At 51.2% G+C, this 17,901-nt stretch overlaps 2 protein-coding genes across 10 annotated transcripts; one reads left to right on the top strand and one right to left on the bottom strand.

The window, feature by feature from the left end:
• Positions 1-685: 685 nt before the first annotated feature.
• Positions 686-5,617, bottom strand: EOLA1 (endothelium and lymphocyte associated ASCH domain 1). Of its 6 annotated transcripts, none has more exons than XM_077988048.1 (4): positions 5,540-5,617; positions 2,448-2,560; positions 2,117-2,346; positions 686-1,256 (listed from the first exon to the last, which is right to left on the bottom strand). In XM_077988048.1, the coding sequence occupies exons 1-4, from the start codon at positions 5,600-5,602 to the stop codon at positions 1,033-1,035; spliced, it is 630 nt and encodes a 209-aa protein (XP_077844174.1). In that variant the 5' UTR covers positions 5,603-5,617; the 3' UTR covers positions 686-1,032. The 6 variants fall into 6 exon arrangements, with proteins under 6 accessions (XP_077844174.1, XP_028697891.2, XP_028697888.2 ...); XM_028842058.2 differs by having other exon boundaries at positions 3,376-5,540; XM_028842055.2 differs by having other exon boundaries at positions 2,448-2,580; positions 4,165-5,540.
• Positions 5,609-17,684, top strand: LOC114674844 (uncharacterized). 4 transcript variants are annotated; one of them, XM_077988049.1, is made up of 8 exons: positions 5,609-5,851; positions 7,234-7,291; positions 9,179-9,261; positions 11,063-11,233; positions 11,710-14,183; positions 15,853-15,933; positions 16,018-16,079; positions 17,551-17,684. In XM_077988049.1, the coding sequence occupies exons 1-5, from the start codon at positions 5,637-5,639 to the stop codon at positions 11,786-11,788; spliced, it is 606 nt and encodes a 201-aa protein (XP_077844175.1). In that variant the 5' UTR covers positions 5,609-5,636; the 3' UTR covers positions 11,789-14,183; positions 15,853-15,933; positions 16,018-16,079; positions 17,551-17,684. The 4 variants fall into 4 exon arrangements, with proteins under 4 accessions (XP_077844175.1, XP_077844176.1, XP_077844177.1 ...); XM_077988050.1 differs by lacking the exons at positions 11,063-11,233; positions 15,853-15,933; positions 16,018-16,079; positions 17,551-17,684 and having other exon boundaries at positions 9,222-9,261; positions 11,710-11,975; XM_077988051.1 differs by lacking the exons at positions 11,710-14,183; positions 15,853-15,933; positions 16,018-16,079; positions 17,551-17,684 and having other exon boundaries at positions 9,222-9,261; positions 11,063-11,324.
• The last annotated feature ends 217 nt before the right edge of the window (positions 17,685-17,901 follow it).

The raw sequence follows: 17,901 nt of genomic DNA, 5'->3' as shown, positions 1-17,901 counted from the left end.
GCCTTGTAGTATAGTATGAAGTCAGGTAGTGTGATGCCTCCAGCTTTGTTCTTTTGACTTAGGATTGCCTTGGAGATGCGGGCTCTTTTTTGGTTCCATATGAACTTTAAAGCAGTTTTTTCCAATTCTGTGAAGAAACTCATTGGTAGCTTGATGGGGATGGCATTGAATCTATAAATTACCTTGGGCAGTATGGCCATTTTCACGATATTGATTCTTCCTATCCATGAGCATGGTATGTTCTTCCATTTGTTTGTGTCCTCTTTTATTTCACTGAGCAGTGGTTTGTAGTTCTCCTTGAAGAGGTCCTTTACATCCCTTGTAAGTTGGATTCCTAGGTATTTTATTCTCTTTGAAGACACCAACATGGCACAAGTATACATATGTAACAAACCTGCACGTTATGCACATGTACCCTACAACTTAAAGTATAATAATAATAAATAAATTAAAAAAAAAAAAAAAAAAAGAGAGTAACCTGAAAGGACAGACAGCTGCTCTAAGCCTGATGTCCTCTTCATCCTGGATGAGTTGGTTGATTAACGGCTGCTCACTACCAGGCAAACATTCAGTGCCAGGTCTCAGACTTTCTGCAATGTCTCCTGGATGCTAGTTATACATTTGATGAGTTTTGACCAGAACAAATCAGGGGAAAACATAGAACGAAGTCTCAAACACTAACCAGTCATCTACAATACATTTATTTACACAATCCAGAAACTAGCAGGACCAAAATTAGCAACAGTGCCGAGACATTTACTGGCAGCTTTTCCTTCTACCCAAAGGTCAAAGTACTTGAGACATTGCCTGTGTGTCTAAGAAGGCATCACACCAGGAAAGCCCCTCCCCCTACTTCCTTCATCTGAGAAAAGAAACCTGTTTACATGCACAGTGCTTAGTGGGTGGGACTCTCCAAAGCAGTGGAAATTCAGATTTAACCTAATGTATATAGGTCTGCGTCATGATGGTGAATTGAAGGTGTCATGATTTAGCTGGTTTCTCTGGAACATTCCTCTCAGGAGCCCACACTTGTCACACTTCATGCCCCGAAGGGATCAGGTGCTCTGGGATGTCTACCTGGAATACATCTCTGCCTCCTTTCCTAGGTATGGGCTCCAGTAACCACCTGGGGTTTGAAATCACAGTCAGGTACTTCTGCTTCAGGTTGGTCAGTACAGCTTGATTCTCTAGTTCCACAACCTCATTGGGAGTTAAGTCTTCGGGGCATTGCAAAGTTTCCCCAATGTCAATGAGTCCTGTACACAAAGAGAGATACATATGAATGCCTTTCACTTCCATAGCCCAAGGCCTGCCCATGTGACAACACGGTTACTCAAAGTCACAATCAGAGAGTAAGGTGGCATCAGCAAAATGACAAGAAGGGAGTCAAGTCCTTCTTCCACTGCTTTGATAACGAGCCAAACCCGATTCAGGAAATGCTGGGAGAGGCGGGGGAGGGCTCCAGAAAGGCAGAGGAGAGGGCCTTGTCCTCGATGAAGCCACACAAGTAAGAGGCAGGTCCAAGCCAGACTTCTGAGGGCAGCGGTTGCAGATTGGAAGGGCACCAGCCACTGCCTGGGAAGCTACAGGTGATGCCTGAGCAGGTCACCAGGGGACAGATGCTATTGTCAGGCCTCAGTCACCTAGAGGTTAGGGGACTTGCCCAGGGTGCCGTGAGTGGTGGGGCTGGGCCAGGCTTGTGAAGTCAGGCAGGCAGCCCAACTCTAGAGGCCACCTGACCCATTCGGCGGGCTGGGCTGCTTTTCATGGTCTCTGCCACACATGTGCACTCACACATGTATGCACACACACACATACACACACAGCCAAACACCACAAGCACCACGTGTACATGGACCTGATCTGGTTTCTCACTGAGATCAGAAACAGGAACTGAGGCTCAGAGTGGAGAAATGATTTACCAGAGCTCACAGAAACTAGGCCTGCCAACCCCCAGCCCAGGGCCCTTGCCGTCTCTTTGAAGGTGTGCTGCCAAAGGAAACTGTGGTATACATGCCAATCAGTTCAGACGACAACAAAAGTCCCCAAACTCCCAAGCAAGATCTTGGGTGGCAACTCTAGGCGTTGTCTGCACATTTGGCACATCGTCACTTACCCGCTATCACTCCTCGACCAAACTTCTCCCCTTTCCTGAGCAAAGCCTGAATCTCAGCAGGAGTCATCCCCAGCCTCTCCACCAGCAGCTCCTGCCAGGCATCGTCATCCCAGTCCCTGTGAGCAATGTGGACGGCGATGGTACGGTTCCGCTGGCTGCTCAGCAGGGGATGCCAACAAGTCTCCACAGTCTTGACTCCATCTTCGCAAGTGCCCCGGGCCTCCTGTGGCCTGCAGAAGCACAGAAGCGCATCACATGCCAGCCCTCCAAGCTCACGGGCAGTGGCCTGACCATACCCCTGTGTCTCTCAGGTGGCCTAAATCCCACTGACCCTGATGGTCCGCTGCTTCCGTCTGTCACTGATGTACCGCGCCACGGCAGGCCCAAGGGAAGGGGCTGGGATTCGGCTGACTCAGGTTCATCCCACAGAGTCTTTGGGGCGGTCTGGAGTAGGGCGGAGACAGCTAGAAAAAGGCACAGGCAGGATAGCTTTCTCTCTTTATTCCCCACCCCCCCACCCACTCCACTGACTGACCTATCCCCACAAGCACCCATGGCCGGCCTCATGCCAGTCCTGTCTTCATCTTATTCCATGCTCGGCAGCCCCAGCAGGGCTGAGCACACTCCTTCCCTCCTTCCGGGACCCCCACATTGCTCACCAGCCTGCTCTGAATCCCGTGGTGCAGGGCCACGCCCCTTCAGACTCAGCCTTAGGTGGACAGGCCTGTACATACTCAGGACCCCAACCACCACCACCAAGTCCACCTCCCTTCCACTGTGAGTGGCATCACCAGCTACGCAGTGTTCCTGCCCCAGACCTAGCTGCTCTCTGCCCTCCCTCTCTGCGGCCCACATCCCGTGGCACTGTGTCCAAAACCGACACTGAATCTGATCTCTTTCCATAATCTCTATGGCCACAATTCCAATCCAATCCCCTAAAACCCCCTGCCTTCTGAAGAAGTCTCCTGATAGCACCCCCACTCCCGTCTCAGCCCTTGTCCTCTGCACTCTTGTGACCACACTGCCATCAAAATGATCTTGGTACAGGGACAATGAGATTATGTCACTCCTCTACTGAAAGCTTTCAAGGGCTCCCTGCCCCAACTAGAACAGAATCCACACTTCCTCTCAGGGCACTCAAGGTCCCTCCTGATCTGTCTTCCCACCCCAGCCATGTCCTCTCCTCTCCCCTTTATTCACCACCCTGCAGCCACAGGGGCCTTCCATCCCCTGAGGGAACATGCCAAGCTTGTTTCTACCTCAGGTCCTTTGTCAGTTCTGATGGGTTGCATTGTGTCCTCTTAAAACGCGTATGTTGAAGTCCTAAACCCCAGCACCTCAAAATGTGGCCTTATATATAAAGACAGAGTCATTACAGAGGCAATCAAGTGAGACTGAAGCCATTAGGGTGGACCCATATCCAATGTGGATGGCGTCCTTATGAAAAGGGGGATTTCAGAGACAGTCATGCACACAGGGAGAACACCATGAGAAGATGAAGGCAGAGATAAGGGAGATGCTTCTACAAGCCAATGAGTGCCAAAGATTGCCGGCTAGCCGCCTGCAGCTAAGAAATAGGGACAGACCAGATTGTCTTTCACAGCCCACAGAACAAACAAACCTGGCCAACACTTTGATTTCAGACTTCCATCCTCTAGAACAATGATTGTCTGTTGTTTAAGCCAGCCCCTTTATGGTCCTTTGCTTCAACCATCTTGGCAAACTGCTGTTCCCAACACATCTCCACAGGATAGGGCATGAGTTTTCCATTTGACAGCACATCAAGTCCATTCTTTCCACCTGACAATCTTCATCTACCTTGTTTTTCACTGCCTGTGTGATACCCCATTGTTGGCCGTCTCATCATTTGCCTGACCACTCCTCCACTGACAGAGAGTTACAAGCTGCTCCCCACTTTTGCCACTAGAAATGACATTACCTCTAACACTTGCTGTGTGAAGACATGCTGAAGGGAATGCCTCGGCCGCCTGGCATGCCCATCTAAGATGCTGATCTCTGCCAGCAAATGACTTTCCACAAACACTCACCTGTGTACCCTCCACCAACCCATCCATGGTGCCATTTCCTCACACACTTGCGGCCCCTGAGCCTCATTATTCTCCTGATGGGTGACCAAACATCACCAGGTTCCTTGGTTCTGGATTACTTCTGACGGAGACTGAATGTCTCCCACAGGGCCAGGCCACTTCCATCGGGATACATGGCTACAGTGAATGTTTGCCTCTTTTCCGCCACTCAGTTTTTTAGCCAACCCTTTTCTCATCATCACCACAAAATCACAACAAACGCGAACTGTGTGTGGAATCCCTAGTAGGAACTGATGTAACTGAAAAGGCAAGAAGGGGATTGACTCCCCTCCTACCCGGTGCTGCAGAGAGTACCTGCTTTGCACCCTACCTGCACAACAAGGAAGATAAAGAGGAAAGGTCATTAAGTGCAAGACAGCAAAGCTGGTTCATGGCCCGAAGAAGGTCATCTACTTAGCAGGCATTGGAAACCAAGAAGAGCTGGGAGGGCCGGTCTTATCAGTAACACACATGTGCACCTCACAGTTTGGTTCGGCTAATCACAGCAGTGGGATCCTCAGCACCTGTCTGGGTCAAGGACACAGGGTGCACCAGCCCGCAGGGCAGAAAATCATTTCACCACGTTGAACAGCATTCCTGCAGCTGAGCACGCTCCATTCGAAGGGAGAAAAATGACACTTCCCGTCCCATTGTCGAGGGGCGAGGGTTTGGGGCTCTAAATCCCATTGTCCTCAGCTTAATTCTGGGTAAGTCACGCTGAGCACGGCGCCACAGGCCACAGAGCTGTGCACCGCCGGGCCTCGGGTCCAGGCGAGCTCACAGCAGAGGGGCCAATGGGAGGCAGGGAAGACCAGGCTGAGGTGGGGCCGCTGTGTGTGGAGCAGCACACCGGCTTTCTACTCGCAGACGGACGTCGCGGGTACACGCGCTTAGAAGGAGCGGAGCCAAGACCCTGGCAAGAGCAGGGGGCAGGAAAAGGAGCCTTGGTCGCGCCCCGCACGGGTTCCCAGCCCCACATCCAGGGAAGCCCTAGCCCTCAGGTACCGTCCGCAAGAAGGCTGCGCACATAGGCTCCTGCATCATGGGCCCTGGCACCTGTCAGCCCCGGCAGGTCTCACGGCCTCCGGAACCACGGACCCTGCGAGTCGTGGGTGCCCAGGGCCGACTCCGGCTTTTCGCCACAGGGAAGAACAGTACTCCGCCTCCCCGAGACCCAGCGAGGCCACCGGAGCCAGGACAATGGGCTCCCAAACGAGGAGACGTGGGCCGCGGTGAGAAGAGGGAGCGCCTGGCTAGTGTCGAGGCTGCAAGGTCGCTGCCGCTAACTCCGGGAAACCGGTGGCCAGTGACAAGCGCTAGCGGTCCAGAACTCTACCGCTTTAATGCAGCTCCCGTCATCCCTTTCATGAAGAACGCACGTGGGCACGTAATCACGCATGTACGCACAACACGCAGGAGGCACGTAGTCAGCCATGCATATAGACAGCCAAGTCATTATGAATCTCGCATTCTCGAAGACACGCACTGACGACATCACGCACGTACGCACGCCCTGGCTGCTAGGAGACGCTATTCCCTTTACCAGGCCCTCATGCGGGCCAGCCAGCCAGGCAAAGGCCAGGGGAGCTCGAGACTGGCAACCTGGGCGAAGAACCGGAAGGAGGAAAAGGAAACGGAGGGAGAAAGAGTAAGGGGAAGGGCGGGACGAGGCCACCAGGCAGGAGTTTTGGGTCCAGAGCTGCTATACCAGCAGGGAGGAGCTGGGAGAAACCGCTGGGGAGTGGGTGGAGGCGGGGTTGAGAGGAGGAGGGTGGAGCTGGGGGAGGGGCAGGGCGGGACTGAGAGAAACGATTGGGGGCGGTGTTAAGGGCGGGGCTAGGATAAGGGGTGGGGGTTGGGGCAGGGCCGGGCGGAGCTGAGAGAAACCACTGCGGGCAGGGCCGTGGGAGAGCTGAGCAAGGAGAGGCTGCAGAAGGAGCTCGCGGACTCCCGAGAACCAGCAGGGGGAGGCAGGAGTCCGCTGAGAGTAGGAGGGCGGGGGAGAAAGAAACCGCTGGGAGGGGCTGGAGGCGGGGCTTTGAAAGCAGCTGCGCGAGAAGCAGGGCGGGGCTGGGAGAAGCAGGGCGGGGCTGGGGTCCAGAGGGACCGTCTTTTTAACGCCTCTTTTGCAGGTGATGAGAAACGTCCACACTCCTAATGTCTTGCCTCCTCTAAGTCGCCGGACACACAGCCCAACTTCCCTGGCAAACTTGCTTTTCAAACTCTCTTCTCCATCTCAGTCAGGGGCTCAGGTTCTGTAGTGCTGCCATGCTTTACTCCTCTGTCCCTCCCCTTATCTAGTCTCCCGCATTGACTTTATAAGCAAGTTTTGAGTCCCTGCCTCTGGAGTGCCTGATGAGACAAAACTGCTCCTCGTCCTGCATCCCCGCTGCTACTTCCAGAACTCAGGGCTCGTGGTCTGGAGCCTGCACTGTTCCATGAGCCTCCTGACCAACCTGGAAGCCTCTGTCTTTCCTCCCTCAGGTCTGTCCTCCACATTCCATTGGCTCAGTTTCTAAGTCACAGATCTGTCCCCAACAATCCTCTAGTGAAAACGCGGCCGGGCCTTCTCAGGTTTAAGTCCTAACAGTTCAGGGAGTCGGCTCAGCTCTCCCCACCCTTAAGCCGAACACTGGGTTCACGCTGTGCTGTTTAGTCACTGGTCCCCACCAGCCTGCTGTTCCAGGTCTCCTTGCTTTGCACCGTTAGTTCCCATGGCCTTGTCCTGGTGCACTCCTGGCCTCCTTCAAGGCACAACTTTAATGTCACTTTCACAGTCCCACCCCAAGTATTACGGACTTTTGTCTCCAGCTCTGATAGCATTTTCTACATCCCCCATTCCCACCCCACATTAGGCTCTTGCAACTCCAGGTGGTAATTGCTCTGTAAGAGTCTGGCTGCCGCAGGGTCTCTTGAGTTCCTTGAAGGAACCGCTGGTGTTTTACTCATTTCTGAAACTGGGTGCCCAGGGCACAGTATCTACTTAGTAAGTGTTTAATCAGCAAAGGTCTGCCTTCTTGTTTTTTCTAGTGAGATGCACCTACTTCTCCCTGGAGAAGCTCGAGGAAGCAGGAATACTGAAGATGAGGTGAGGAGGAGAGGGTCCCTCTTTATGGGATGTAGGCCGTAGGGCTGCAGGGGACCTTCAGATCACCAGTTGCAATTCCTATGCATGCTAGCATCCCCTCCTGGGTTCCTTCCCCCCAAGAATGGTTGCCAGCTTCTGCCAAACACCCCAGAACCTGCTGGGAGTGGTTTCAAATCATGAGTGAGGATCCCCGGGATGGTGGGTGGCTGTTGCTCCGCCTGTAGCGTCTTGTATGAAGGACTAGAACTTGCATAATGAGCTGGATAGTCACCGTGTGGCTGCTAGCGGGGAAGCCCATGGTGGCTACATAAGAGCTCCCTTTTCCAACTCTCCCAGCTGCCCCTCACTCTCACTCCTGGGTGTGCTGGGCAGTGGGGTGCAATGCGCACGTGGGTGCACACTGTCCCTGAGACCTCCCACAGAGGTCTCATCTGTGGTCGGATGAGGAGAGGAAGTCCCAGTAAAGCAGCTGCAGCGGTGAGTGGGCCTAGGAAGAATGGCATCACCAGGCCAGGTAGGGATGCGGGTGGTGTTCAGCTATCCCTGAGAAAGGGACCAGAATGCACCTGAGTCTTCATTTTCATTCCCAATAGCAGGTCAGCACCAGACCCGAAAACGCTCTGATTTCTGCCCTCCACGCCATACTCTCTTCACCTGCTGCCTCCTCATTCCTCCCATTAACAATGTCCTGGCAGGAACAAGACTTTCCCCTCCCTCTCTGCTTGTCTCTTAGCAGGTCAGGTCGGCCTTCACCTCCCCAGGCCCGTCCTGCTCCTGCCTTCCCCTGTGGGGCCCTCCGTGGATGCTCTGGAGCCCCAGGCAATAGCCAACTGCGGGCATGCGGGGCCTTCTCGGGTTCTTTGCTGTGCTCCCATGAAACCGCTCTGCTTGGCTGCACCCCACTAGCACACACTCAACTGACCCCAACTCCTGGGGCTGGGGGTGTGTCTCCTCAAAGTCTGCTTTCTTTTTCAGGCTTTGCTTGCATGCCCATTGTGCTACACGTTGTGTCTCTTTTAGGAAGCCCTTGTCTTTTCCAAAGATCCTGCTTTGCAGCTGACCATACCCGCTGCCCGTCTCCGCCAGGATAATGCCTCCTTCCTGAAACCACAGCCCCACTCAGGTCTTCCTTCCATCCTAATCCCTGGGGAGCCCCCTGCAGAGCTCCCTGTCCATCCCAGTGGCCTTCTGAGCCTTGCCTCCCCTCCCTTCCCCTCCCTTCCCTTTCCTTCCCTTCCCTTCCCTTCCCTTCCATTCCCCTCCCCTCCCCTCCCCTCCCCTCCCCTCCCCTCCCCTCCCCTCCCTCCCCCTTACCTCTCCCTCGCCTCTCCCTCACCTCTCCCTCCATGGCAGGCTAGCCTCCCTGGCTAGAGCTGTCCCCTGGGAATTTGCCATCACTTTCCCTCTCTGTGCTCAGCATCCCTGGTTGAGAGGTTTAGGAGGAAGAGGAGAGGACGAGAGGAGGAGAAGAGTCCCTCTCTTCCGCCCACATGCTCCCCTAGGGAAGCATTGTTTTTGCTCAGCGTGATTTCTGTGCGACTCCTCCTGTTTTCTGAGCCTGTCACCCCCTTCCTCTTCCCTTGGCTCCCCACTGAGACTTTCCAGAGTGCAGCCACCTCCCCTCGCTGTGCTTCTTTGACTCTGAGGCCCAGGAGGAAGTTGCCCTCCTCTGGAGAGGCTTCGCGTTTGATCCAGCCTAGTGTTCTGGGACCGCTTTGACCCTAATTCATGATTTCCCTTCAGATGCTTCTTGTTTGGCCTGCCTTCCTCGTCTAGGAAATGGATTTTGCTCATTTTTCTATTGAGTCACTTGCCTTGTTGGTATGGAGTTATAGGAGCTCTTTCTGAATTCTGCCTCAAACCCCATGTTGGTTTTTTGTATTTCAGAGACCACATCTGCTCAGGGGTTTATTCTTCCGTCTGTTTGCAGGGCTGTTTTGGACTCAGTATTCACCTAAGCACTCCAAACTGTAAGTAACCCCAGAGCTCATGGAGTGTCCCACTGCCCCTCCATCTGGAGGCTGTGGCACCTCCCCCGAAGAGGAGGTGCTTGCATGCGTCCAGTGCCCTGCCCATTAGATTAGAGAGGGCTCCCTTCTTTGCTCTCTTGCACTCATTTGTCTGCCTTTTAGCTTTCCTTTTCTGCCCTGGACTCACACAGGGTCGCGTGAACGTGTGGTGTAGCAGGAGGAGACAGGTAAAGTGGAGGAATAGGAGCTGGAGGGGAGCAGAAGGGAAGAAAAGAGGAGGGGGAGGGGAAAGAGAGGGAGTGGGTGGAAGGAGGAGAAGGGGAGGAGGTGAAGGAGGAGAGGAGGACACAGAAAAGAGAAGAAAAAGGAGAGGAGGAGACAGGAGGAGGAGCAGCAAAGGAGGAAGAAGAGGAAGAGGACAAGAAGAGCAAGTAAGGAGGAGGAGGGGGGAGTGGGAGGAGTAGGAAGAGAGAAGGACCGAAGGAAAAGGAAAAGGATAGGCAGATGTGGAGGAGAGGAGGCAGAGGAGAGGAGGAGATGAGAAAGAGGAGGGAAAAAGGAGAGGAGAGGGATGAGTGGGAAGGAGGAGGAAGAAGAACAGGAAAAGGAGAAAAGGAGGAGGAGAAGAGGAGGAGTGAGAAAAGAGGAGAAGGAGAGGAGGATGGGGGAGGACGGAGAGGAAGGGAGAAGGAGAGAAATAGGAGGAGGGAGGAAAGGAGGAGAGGTGTAGGAGGAAGAGGAGAGGAGGAGCAGAGGAGGAGGAGGAGAGGAAGAGGAGATTTAGAGGAAGAGGAGAGATGGAGGAAGAAAGGAGGAGGCGGAGAAGAGGAGAAAGCAGAGAGGAGGAGGCAGAAGAAAGGAGGACCAGGAGGAGAGGAGGAGGAGGAAAGGACGAAGAGGAGGAATAGAATAAGAGGAGCAGAGGAAAAGGAGGAGGAGGTGGGGGAGGAGTGGAGAGGAGAGGAGGAGGAACAGAGTTGGAGGAGGTGGAAGAGAGAAGAGGAGAAGGAGGAGAGGAAGAGAGAAGGAAATGAGAAGGAGAAAAGTAGGAGGAAGAAGAGAGAAGAGGAGAGAGGAGAGGATGAGGAGGAGCGGAGGAGAAGGAGAGCAGGAGGGGGAGGAGGAGGAGAGTAAGAAGAGGAAATGAGGAAGAAAGAAGGACAGGAGATGGAGAGGAGGAAGAGAGTATTAGGAGGGGAGGAAGAGGGGAGGAGGGGGGGAAAAGGAAATGAGGAGGAGGAGGAGGCTGCAGCGCCCTTATCAGGCTCCAGTTCTCGGTGTGCCCCGTTCTGTAAGACACTCCGCTGTGGTCAACCCTGGCCTGCAGAGGATTCCCGCGCTGGATCTCTGAGGGATGCTGGCGCCCTCTCTCCAGCACATTCCTGATGCCCTTGCTGACGCATGTGTCCTCTGGGCCCTCTCCTGAAACATGATCCTCCAGGGTGTCTTCTGGCCTCACCTCTTCTGTCCAGTTCCAGCAAACTCACTTTGCTTAGCCTTTGAATCCCTTCCTTCACCATCTGCCATGACAATTCGGGCCTTTCACCGTCACTCAGGCCTGGACCATCACTGATGCCCATCCCATGCCATCCACAGGTTTGCCCCATCCCTTCGGCTCCCTACCAGGGCATTCAGTTGTGTTGAGCAGCAGAGTGTCTCCAAGTCCCTTGTGTAGTTTTCGTTTCCGGCCCCCACTGGTTGAGCTGCATCCGGGTCCCATCCCACAGGGACCCCCCGGCCGCTGCAGGTGCATGCTGATCCTGCAGCTCCTCAGGGGTGTCATGGCTTTCCCCCTTCCCAGACCCAGCACACCCTGCCTGCGCAGCTCTGTGCTGCACCTTCACTCTAGTCACGGGTGTGGCAGTCAGCTCACCAATTCCTCCTGCTTCCCTGGGACTCGCTGGCTTTTAGCACCGCAAGTCCCTCAGCAAACTGGGACTGTTGATCACCCTACCCGGCAGCCAGTGATAAGGTGAGGGCCGCTTCTGGGAGGGAGGACACCTGTGGGGAAAATGCTTGTGTTATTTATTTCTCCTTCGGGATAGGGTGCCTGCAATGCTTCATGGGAGGGGTGGGCTGATGCTGCAAGCTCAGAAGTTTCAAGGGCATCTAGGGAGACCAGATATTCAGAGACCTTCTCTTAGATGTGCGTGTTCCATGTATCAGGGATGCAGGTTTTCCCAGCAGGACTTGTGTCATTGGCATGACAGACCTGCCTTGGCTGAGCGTTCAACTGTCTTTGGAGTTCAGCCACCTTAGCAAGTCCTGGGTTTGTTCTTCAGACTTTGCTGCTTGCCCATTGCTTGGATCGGGGGCTACTTTGTAAACCACCAGGAAGACTCCAGTGTTTCTGCTTAATTTTTAGATGTTTGTTAATTGCCCTTGGCCTCTCATTAATCCCGGTGGGTCCTTCAGGAAACATACCGTTCCCTGAGTTTTCATTTCCAGGCATCTGCCCTGCCTGGATCTCCTCGCCTTCCAGGAACTTCCTCTTCACAAGCCGCGGCCATCCCAGCAAAAGTTCTAACATCGAAGGTCTAGCAGCTAGCCTGCCATCTTGTGCCTAGAGCCACCTGCGTGCCACCTACCCCCGAAGATGGGAACCTCGTTGCCAGCTGGGGAGATGCAGGGCAATCCTGTACCAAGACCCCATCTTACCACCTGTTTTCTCGGACCACTCTGGAACCCACTGTCTCAGATTGGGTCCTCCAGGAAGCAGACTGTGAGAGCGAGTTGGCAGGACCAAAGGTTTACTGGGGCTAACTAACCCTCAGGAAAGGGACAGGAAGGAAGCAGGGCTGGAGAGCAGGTTGAGCCCGACCTGACAGTCTTGAGCAGCCCAGCAGGGAGGTGTGGAGCAAGGGTTGCCCAGTAGAGGGGCCTGCATTGGGCATGGGTGGTGGGGTCCACATGGTACCTGGCACACAGCAGGCTGTGCAATCCATATTAACTGCCTAGATGAATTAATGCCCAGGAAAGGTGCCCTGGAGAACGGGTATGTGCTGAGCACAATAGGGAAGGGCCCAGCATCTGCCTTGGCATAGGCAGAACTGTGCTGTGCCCTGCAACAGGCCACCCGAGAGCTGCTTTCATCTTGTGTGTGCGTTAGACAACTGCCAGGGGCATGAAGGGGATGTGCTTCCAGGGCATTTGCTGGCAGGGTGTCTCGTGATCTCTTGGTATTGGTGTGAGCACAGCCTGGCAGGAGAGGGCAGATCTCAGTGCAAAGTATCATGTCAAAAAGCAGATCGAAGCCAGGCCCCCTCCTGGAAGAGGCTCCTTGAAGGTAGGTGCACACTCATGTCTTTGTTACTTGTAAGGGGGCATCTTACAGGCAAGAGGAGTTAGGTGAATGTGAAGAGGAAGGAACTGCTCACTCTGGGCAAGGGGCTGGGGGAGGCTTCGTAGAGGAGCGGGTGTTTGAGCTGGGCCTTGAAGGTCGAAAGGGTTTTGTTAGGTGGGAAATGGGGGAAGGACAGCCTGAAGGGGTTAGGTACCTTCAAGGAGCCCAGAGAAGGTTGGTGGCTGGAGCAGACCCATTCGTAGAGTGAAGTCGTGGGAGAAGAGGCTGGGAAACTAGATTGGGTCCAACTCCTAAAGGCCCACTGAAGGAGTATGGGTTGCACGCTGGGTGCAGCAGGTGAGTGTCCTCACTTGGGTTTCACTGTCAGCATTTTTAAAAGGCAAACTGGTTCTCTTCCTGAGGAAAATTCACTGATTCACTGATGTGGCCAGTAAGTCATCTGACAAACCTTTGTGTACTTCTGATGGGATAGGAGTGTTTGTAGACAACGGTCACACAAATATGCAGCCCAGTGCAGCTCAGGAGCAGCCTTCCATGGATAAGCCATTGGTACCTACAGTGTGCTCCTGTCCTTGCTAATCTGAACACATGGGTAGTAACCTTAAGCGTGTCTCAATCTTCTGACTTGTGATGAGGTTTCCAATTCTTATTCCTGACTTTAGAATGAAGTTTGGAGAGATGTCATTAAGTCTCTAGGTTCTGAGGATTACTGTGGGGTGGGCAGAGGGAGAAAAGGGTGTTGGGGCCAGATGTTCCTGTGCTTCTACCAGAAAGTTGATTTGCCCAATGTACCACCCTCACTTGGCAGGCCTGAGCAGAGTGGCCTGCCACTCACAACCCAGAGAAAGAAGGTACAGTGCGGGCTTGCCCTGGCGGGCGCTTGGATGCCCTAAGCTGCAGCATCCACGCCAGGTGGGATTTGGTAGGGTAGGCCCCCCATCCACTGTGTCTGATCATACTGCCTTTGAAAGAGGAGGGTGGATGATGAAGACAAGACGATGAGATAGGGTGGCCTCAGCATGTTGCAGCACCCAACTGGAACATTTGCAAATGATACTTGGAGAAAGCTTTAGGAAAGAGGCCCACTTCATTTATGAAATGACACTAGATAATGTTTGACCTTAGTCACATGTTCCTTGATTCCTCATTTTGCCCTCTGTTGGCTGACTCATGCAGCTTCAGTTTTAATTAAAGGTGGGCTGTGATGAGAGTCATGATCAGTGAGTGGCTTCCATAGCAGAAAGTTCTGTGTAGTTCTTGGGGGATGTGAGTTTAAGTATGAGGTGCTAAGACGAATATGTCCATACATTGTATTCTATTTCCTCTATCCTTTCCCTCCTCTAACCATTTCTGCCTTCTTCATCTTTCTAACTTTCCCAAGGCATTTTACATCAGATTTCAGATATAGAACAGTGGATGTTAGAACAAACCCAAATTCTTAATGCTTGTTACCATGAAAACATGGCAACACCATTCACATTTTCTTTACAAATGGCCTGTACGGGTCAGCCCAGGCATTGACTTAGGAGCCCATTGTTTGCATCCTCTAGGTCCTTGTAGTTCATATGCTGGAGCAATGTATAGAGGCGCACAGAAGGGCTGAGAATGTGGCCATGAGGTATGTAACAATGAGGCCCAGAGCCTGAGCTTTGGTGTCTAGCAAACCTAGGTTTGAATGTTAGCTCTTTGTGTTCCTGTGTGACCTTGTTGGTTACTCGTGTCTCTGTGTCTCCTTCTCTTACAAACCAGGAGGTACAAATGCCACTCATGTCACAGGGCTGTTGCTGGGACATACACTTGCACCTTGTGTTCTCTCTTTCTGGGACTCAGGTTCTCAAGATTTGCTTCTACATTTACAGGTTGGAGATTATTCCAGCAACGCTGAGGAAACTTTTCTTTTATTTTTTTTCTCAGCTTTGCAAATTTCAGAGATTTCCAACAGTGTTCGAGGGACTGTGATGTGCTCTTGCAAAAATCCCATATGTTTTTTGAAGAATCTCAGTTGTGCTATCTAGAAAATGAATCAGTTAATCTAGAACATGGTTTTCAAACCTATGTGGCCATGGAATATCATTTTGGAGGGACGCTTTCACAGGATGTAAGATTCTGAGTGAAAGCTTTTTTTTTTTTTTTTTTTTTTTTTTTTTTTTTGAGACAGTCTCTCGCTGTGTGGCCCAGGCTGTAGTGCAGTGGGGCAATCTCTGCTCACTGCAACCTTCGCCTCCTGGGTTCAAGCAATTATCCTGCCTCAGCCTTCCAAGTAGCTGGGATGCCATCATGCAAGGTGCATGCATGCCATTACGCATGGCTAATTTTTGTATTTTTAGTAGAGACAGGGTTTCGCCATGTTGGGCAGGCTGGTCTTGAACTTCTGACCTCAGGTGATCTGCCCACCTTGGCCTCCCGAAGTGCTGAGATTACAGGTGTGAGCCACCACACCCAGGTGAAAGCTATTTTCTTTAAGCCCTTGAAAAAAGTTGTGCCACTTCCTTTTGGTATCCTTGGTTTGGTAAGGTATCATTTTTCTCACATTGCTTCCAAGTTTTTCTTGTTTTTTTTTTTTTTTTAAATTATTATTATTATTTTAAAGACAGGGTTTTACTTCATTGTCCAGGCTGCAGAGCAGCATTGCAGTCATAACTCACTGTAACCTTGAACTTTTGGGCTCAAGCAATCCTCCTGCCTCAACCTCGCAGGTAGCTAGGACTACAGATATGAGCTGTCATGCCCAGTTAAGTTTTTTTTGTTTTTATTTAAGAGTTCTCAGAAGTTTAACTCAAGTGTTTTAGTGTAGAATTTCTTTGGATTTATTCTCTTTGGGATTTGTTCAGCTTCTGAAGTCTGCAGGGTTATGTCTTTTGTCAAATTTGGGAAATTTTCAGCCGTTACTTCTTTGATTTTTCATCCCCACACTTTTTCTCATTTCCTCTGGGACCCTTATGACACAGATGTGAGATCATTGTTCGTAGTCCCACAGGTACCTAAAGCTCTGTCCATCTTGTTTTCCCATGTATTTTCTATTCGTTTTTCGGAATGGGAAATTTCTGTTCTGTCTTCAAGTTCACTGGTTCTTTCCTCTGTTCTTTCTATTCTGCCAGTGATTCCTTTATAGAGTTTTTAAAATTTCAGTTATGGTATTTTTCAGTTCTAAAATTTCCATTTGATTCCTCATTATGTCTTCTATTTATTTTTTGGCTGAGACTTTCTATTTTTAGTTTGTTTCAGATGCGTTCTTAATTGCTTAATGAAGCATTTATATAATGGTGGTTTTCAATTTTTTTTTACAGATAATTCTAACATCTTTGTCATCAGTGTTGACATCTCTTGATTGTATCCTGTCATTCCATTTGAGATCATCCTGGTTCTGGGTATGATGTGTGACTTTTGATTGAAATCTAGAGATTTTCATATTATGTTACTAGGTTTAAAGTGTTATTTAAACTTTGTTTTAGCTGGCATCCTCTGACATCACTCCAGCAGAAGAAAGGGAAGGATCATGCTGCATTACTGCCTGGTGAGTGCAGTAGTCTACCTTCCCCACATGGCCTCCATTGATTCCTGAAATGGGTGGGGGTACTCCTTGTTTCTGCTGGGCAGGAGTGGACTTTTTGGATCTGATCTGGGGCTGCACTGATACCTTTGTGGCTGGGAGGGTTTGATATTTTTCAGCACTGTATTCAGTATCACCTGCACAGACACCTTAGGGGATGGGGACTTGCTATTGCCTGGCAGGGATGAAAATGCCAGCTCCCTGATTGGCCACCTCCAACAGCACCAAGGTAGACAGGAGGGATGTTACAGCTTAGCAAGCATGTTACACTGAACCCCCTAGTTGACCTTTGCTGGCATGTGTGGAAGTGGGGATCAAACTATATTTCTGTGGTATTTAACTAGAGTAAAGCAGCTTACTGTCTAAAAGTTTTCTATCTTGGTAAGTTACAACTTTCTTGGTCCTCTGGCTTTGGTTCTTCTTTCCTCCCTCCCTTACTGTCCACCTTTCCTCCCTCTTTTCCTTCATTCCTTCTTTCTTCTTTCCTCTGTGTTTGTTGACATTTCTGGATCCTAGCTCCTTCAGCTCCATGTCTGGTGTATATGGGCAAAGAAAAAGAGAGAGAGAGAGAGAGAAAGGGAGGAAGGGAGGAAGGGGAAAGGAGAGGAGAGGGAAAGAAAGAGGGTGGAGAGAGAGGGAGGGAGGAAGGGGAAAGGAGAGGATAGGGAAAGAGAAAGGAGAGAGAGAGGGAGAGAGAGAGGGAGGAAGGGAGGGAAGGGGAAAGAGAGGGAAAGAAACAAAAAGAGAGGGGAAGGGAGGAATGGGAAAGAAGAGGAGAGGGAAAGAAAGAAAGACACACACCAGAGAACTAATTAACTCCATTGTTCCTCAGGTCACAAGGTCCCTATCTGATCTGCCTTCACTCCACCTTTCAGAGTCTTATGTTTGTTTTGTGTATATTATCAAGGGGTTTTAGGTCACTTAGTTGGAAGAATAGGGAAAAGTATATCTACTCTAGTTTTGTGGAAGTGGAATTCTTTTGAGAACCTCTTTTTTGATACAAAATATGTACTTGTGCATATTTTGTATCAAAATATATAATGTACATGTCCATTTTGTACATGTATATAAATTGTATATAAGTATTTAGGGTGCCGGGCGCGGTGGCTCACGCCTGTAATCCCAGCACTTTGGGAGGCCGAGGCGGGCGGATCACAAGGTCAGGAGATCGAGACCACGGTGAAACCCCGTCTCTACTAAAAATACAAAAAATTAGCCGGGCGCGGTTGTGGGCGCCTGTAGCCCCAGCTACTCGGGAGGCTGAGGCAGGAGAATGGCGTGAACCCGGGAGGCGGAGCTTGCAGTGAGCCGAGATCGTGCCATTGCACTCCAGCCTGGGCGACAGAGCGAGACTCCGTCTCAAAAAAAAAAAAAAAAAAAAAAAGAAAGTATTTAGGGTTATAAAAATAACCAAAGACACCAAAAACTGCCACAGGTGGATTTGAGAAGACGTTGAAATGCCTCCCCTGCTAAGACACGCTCCTCCTTGACAGAGTGGGAACCCTGAAAGCTGTAGTGTCACCACTGCCCTGTCCTGTACCTACCTATCTTTTGACTCATTTCCTCCAAGCTCAGGTTTTCAGTTTTGGGTGTGTGCCACCTAAAACTGAGCTGTGGAACTGCAGCACAATCATCAAATTCAAAAAAGGCAAGGACATCTGGCTCAGATTTTAAGATACACCATAGATGGAGTAAACTAAAACCTTTGATTCCAGATCCTTAACCCCGATTAAAAACAACACAACCCTTCATGCCTATTTAAAACGTCCCTTGCAAAAGATGGTTT

Source organism: Macaca mulatta, chromosome X, assembly GCF_049350105.2.
Source record: "Macaca mulatta isolate MMU2019108-1 chromosome X, T2T-MMU8v2.0, whole genome shotgun sequence".
In the NCBI taxonomy this organism is placed as follows: Eukaryota; Metazoa; Chordata; class Mammalia; order Primates; family Cercopithecidae; genus Macaca; species Macaca mulatta.
The sequence above is the reverse complement of the archived record's forward strand: the minus strand, read 5'-3'. Positions and strand labels throughout refer to the sequence as shown.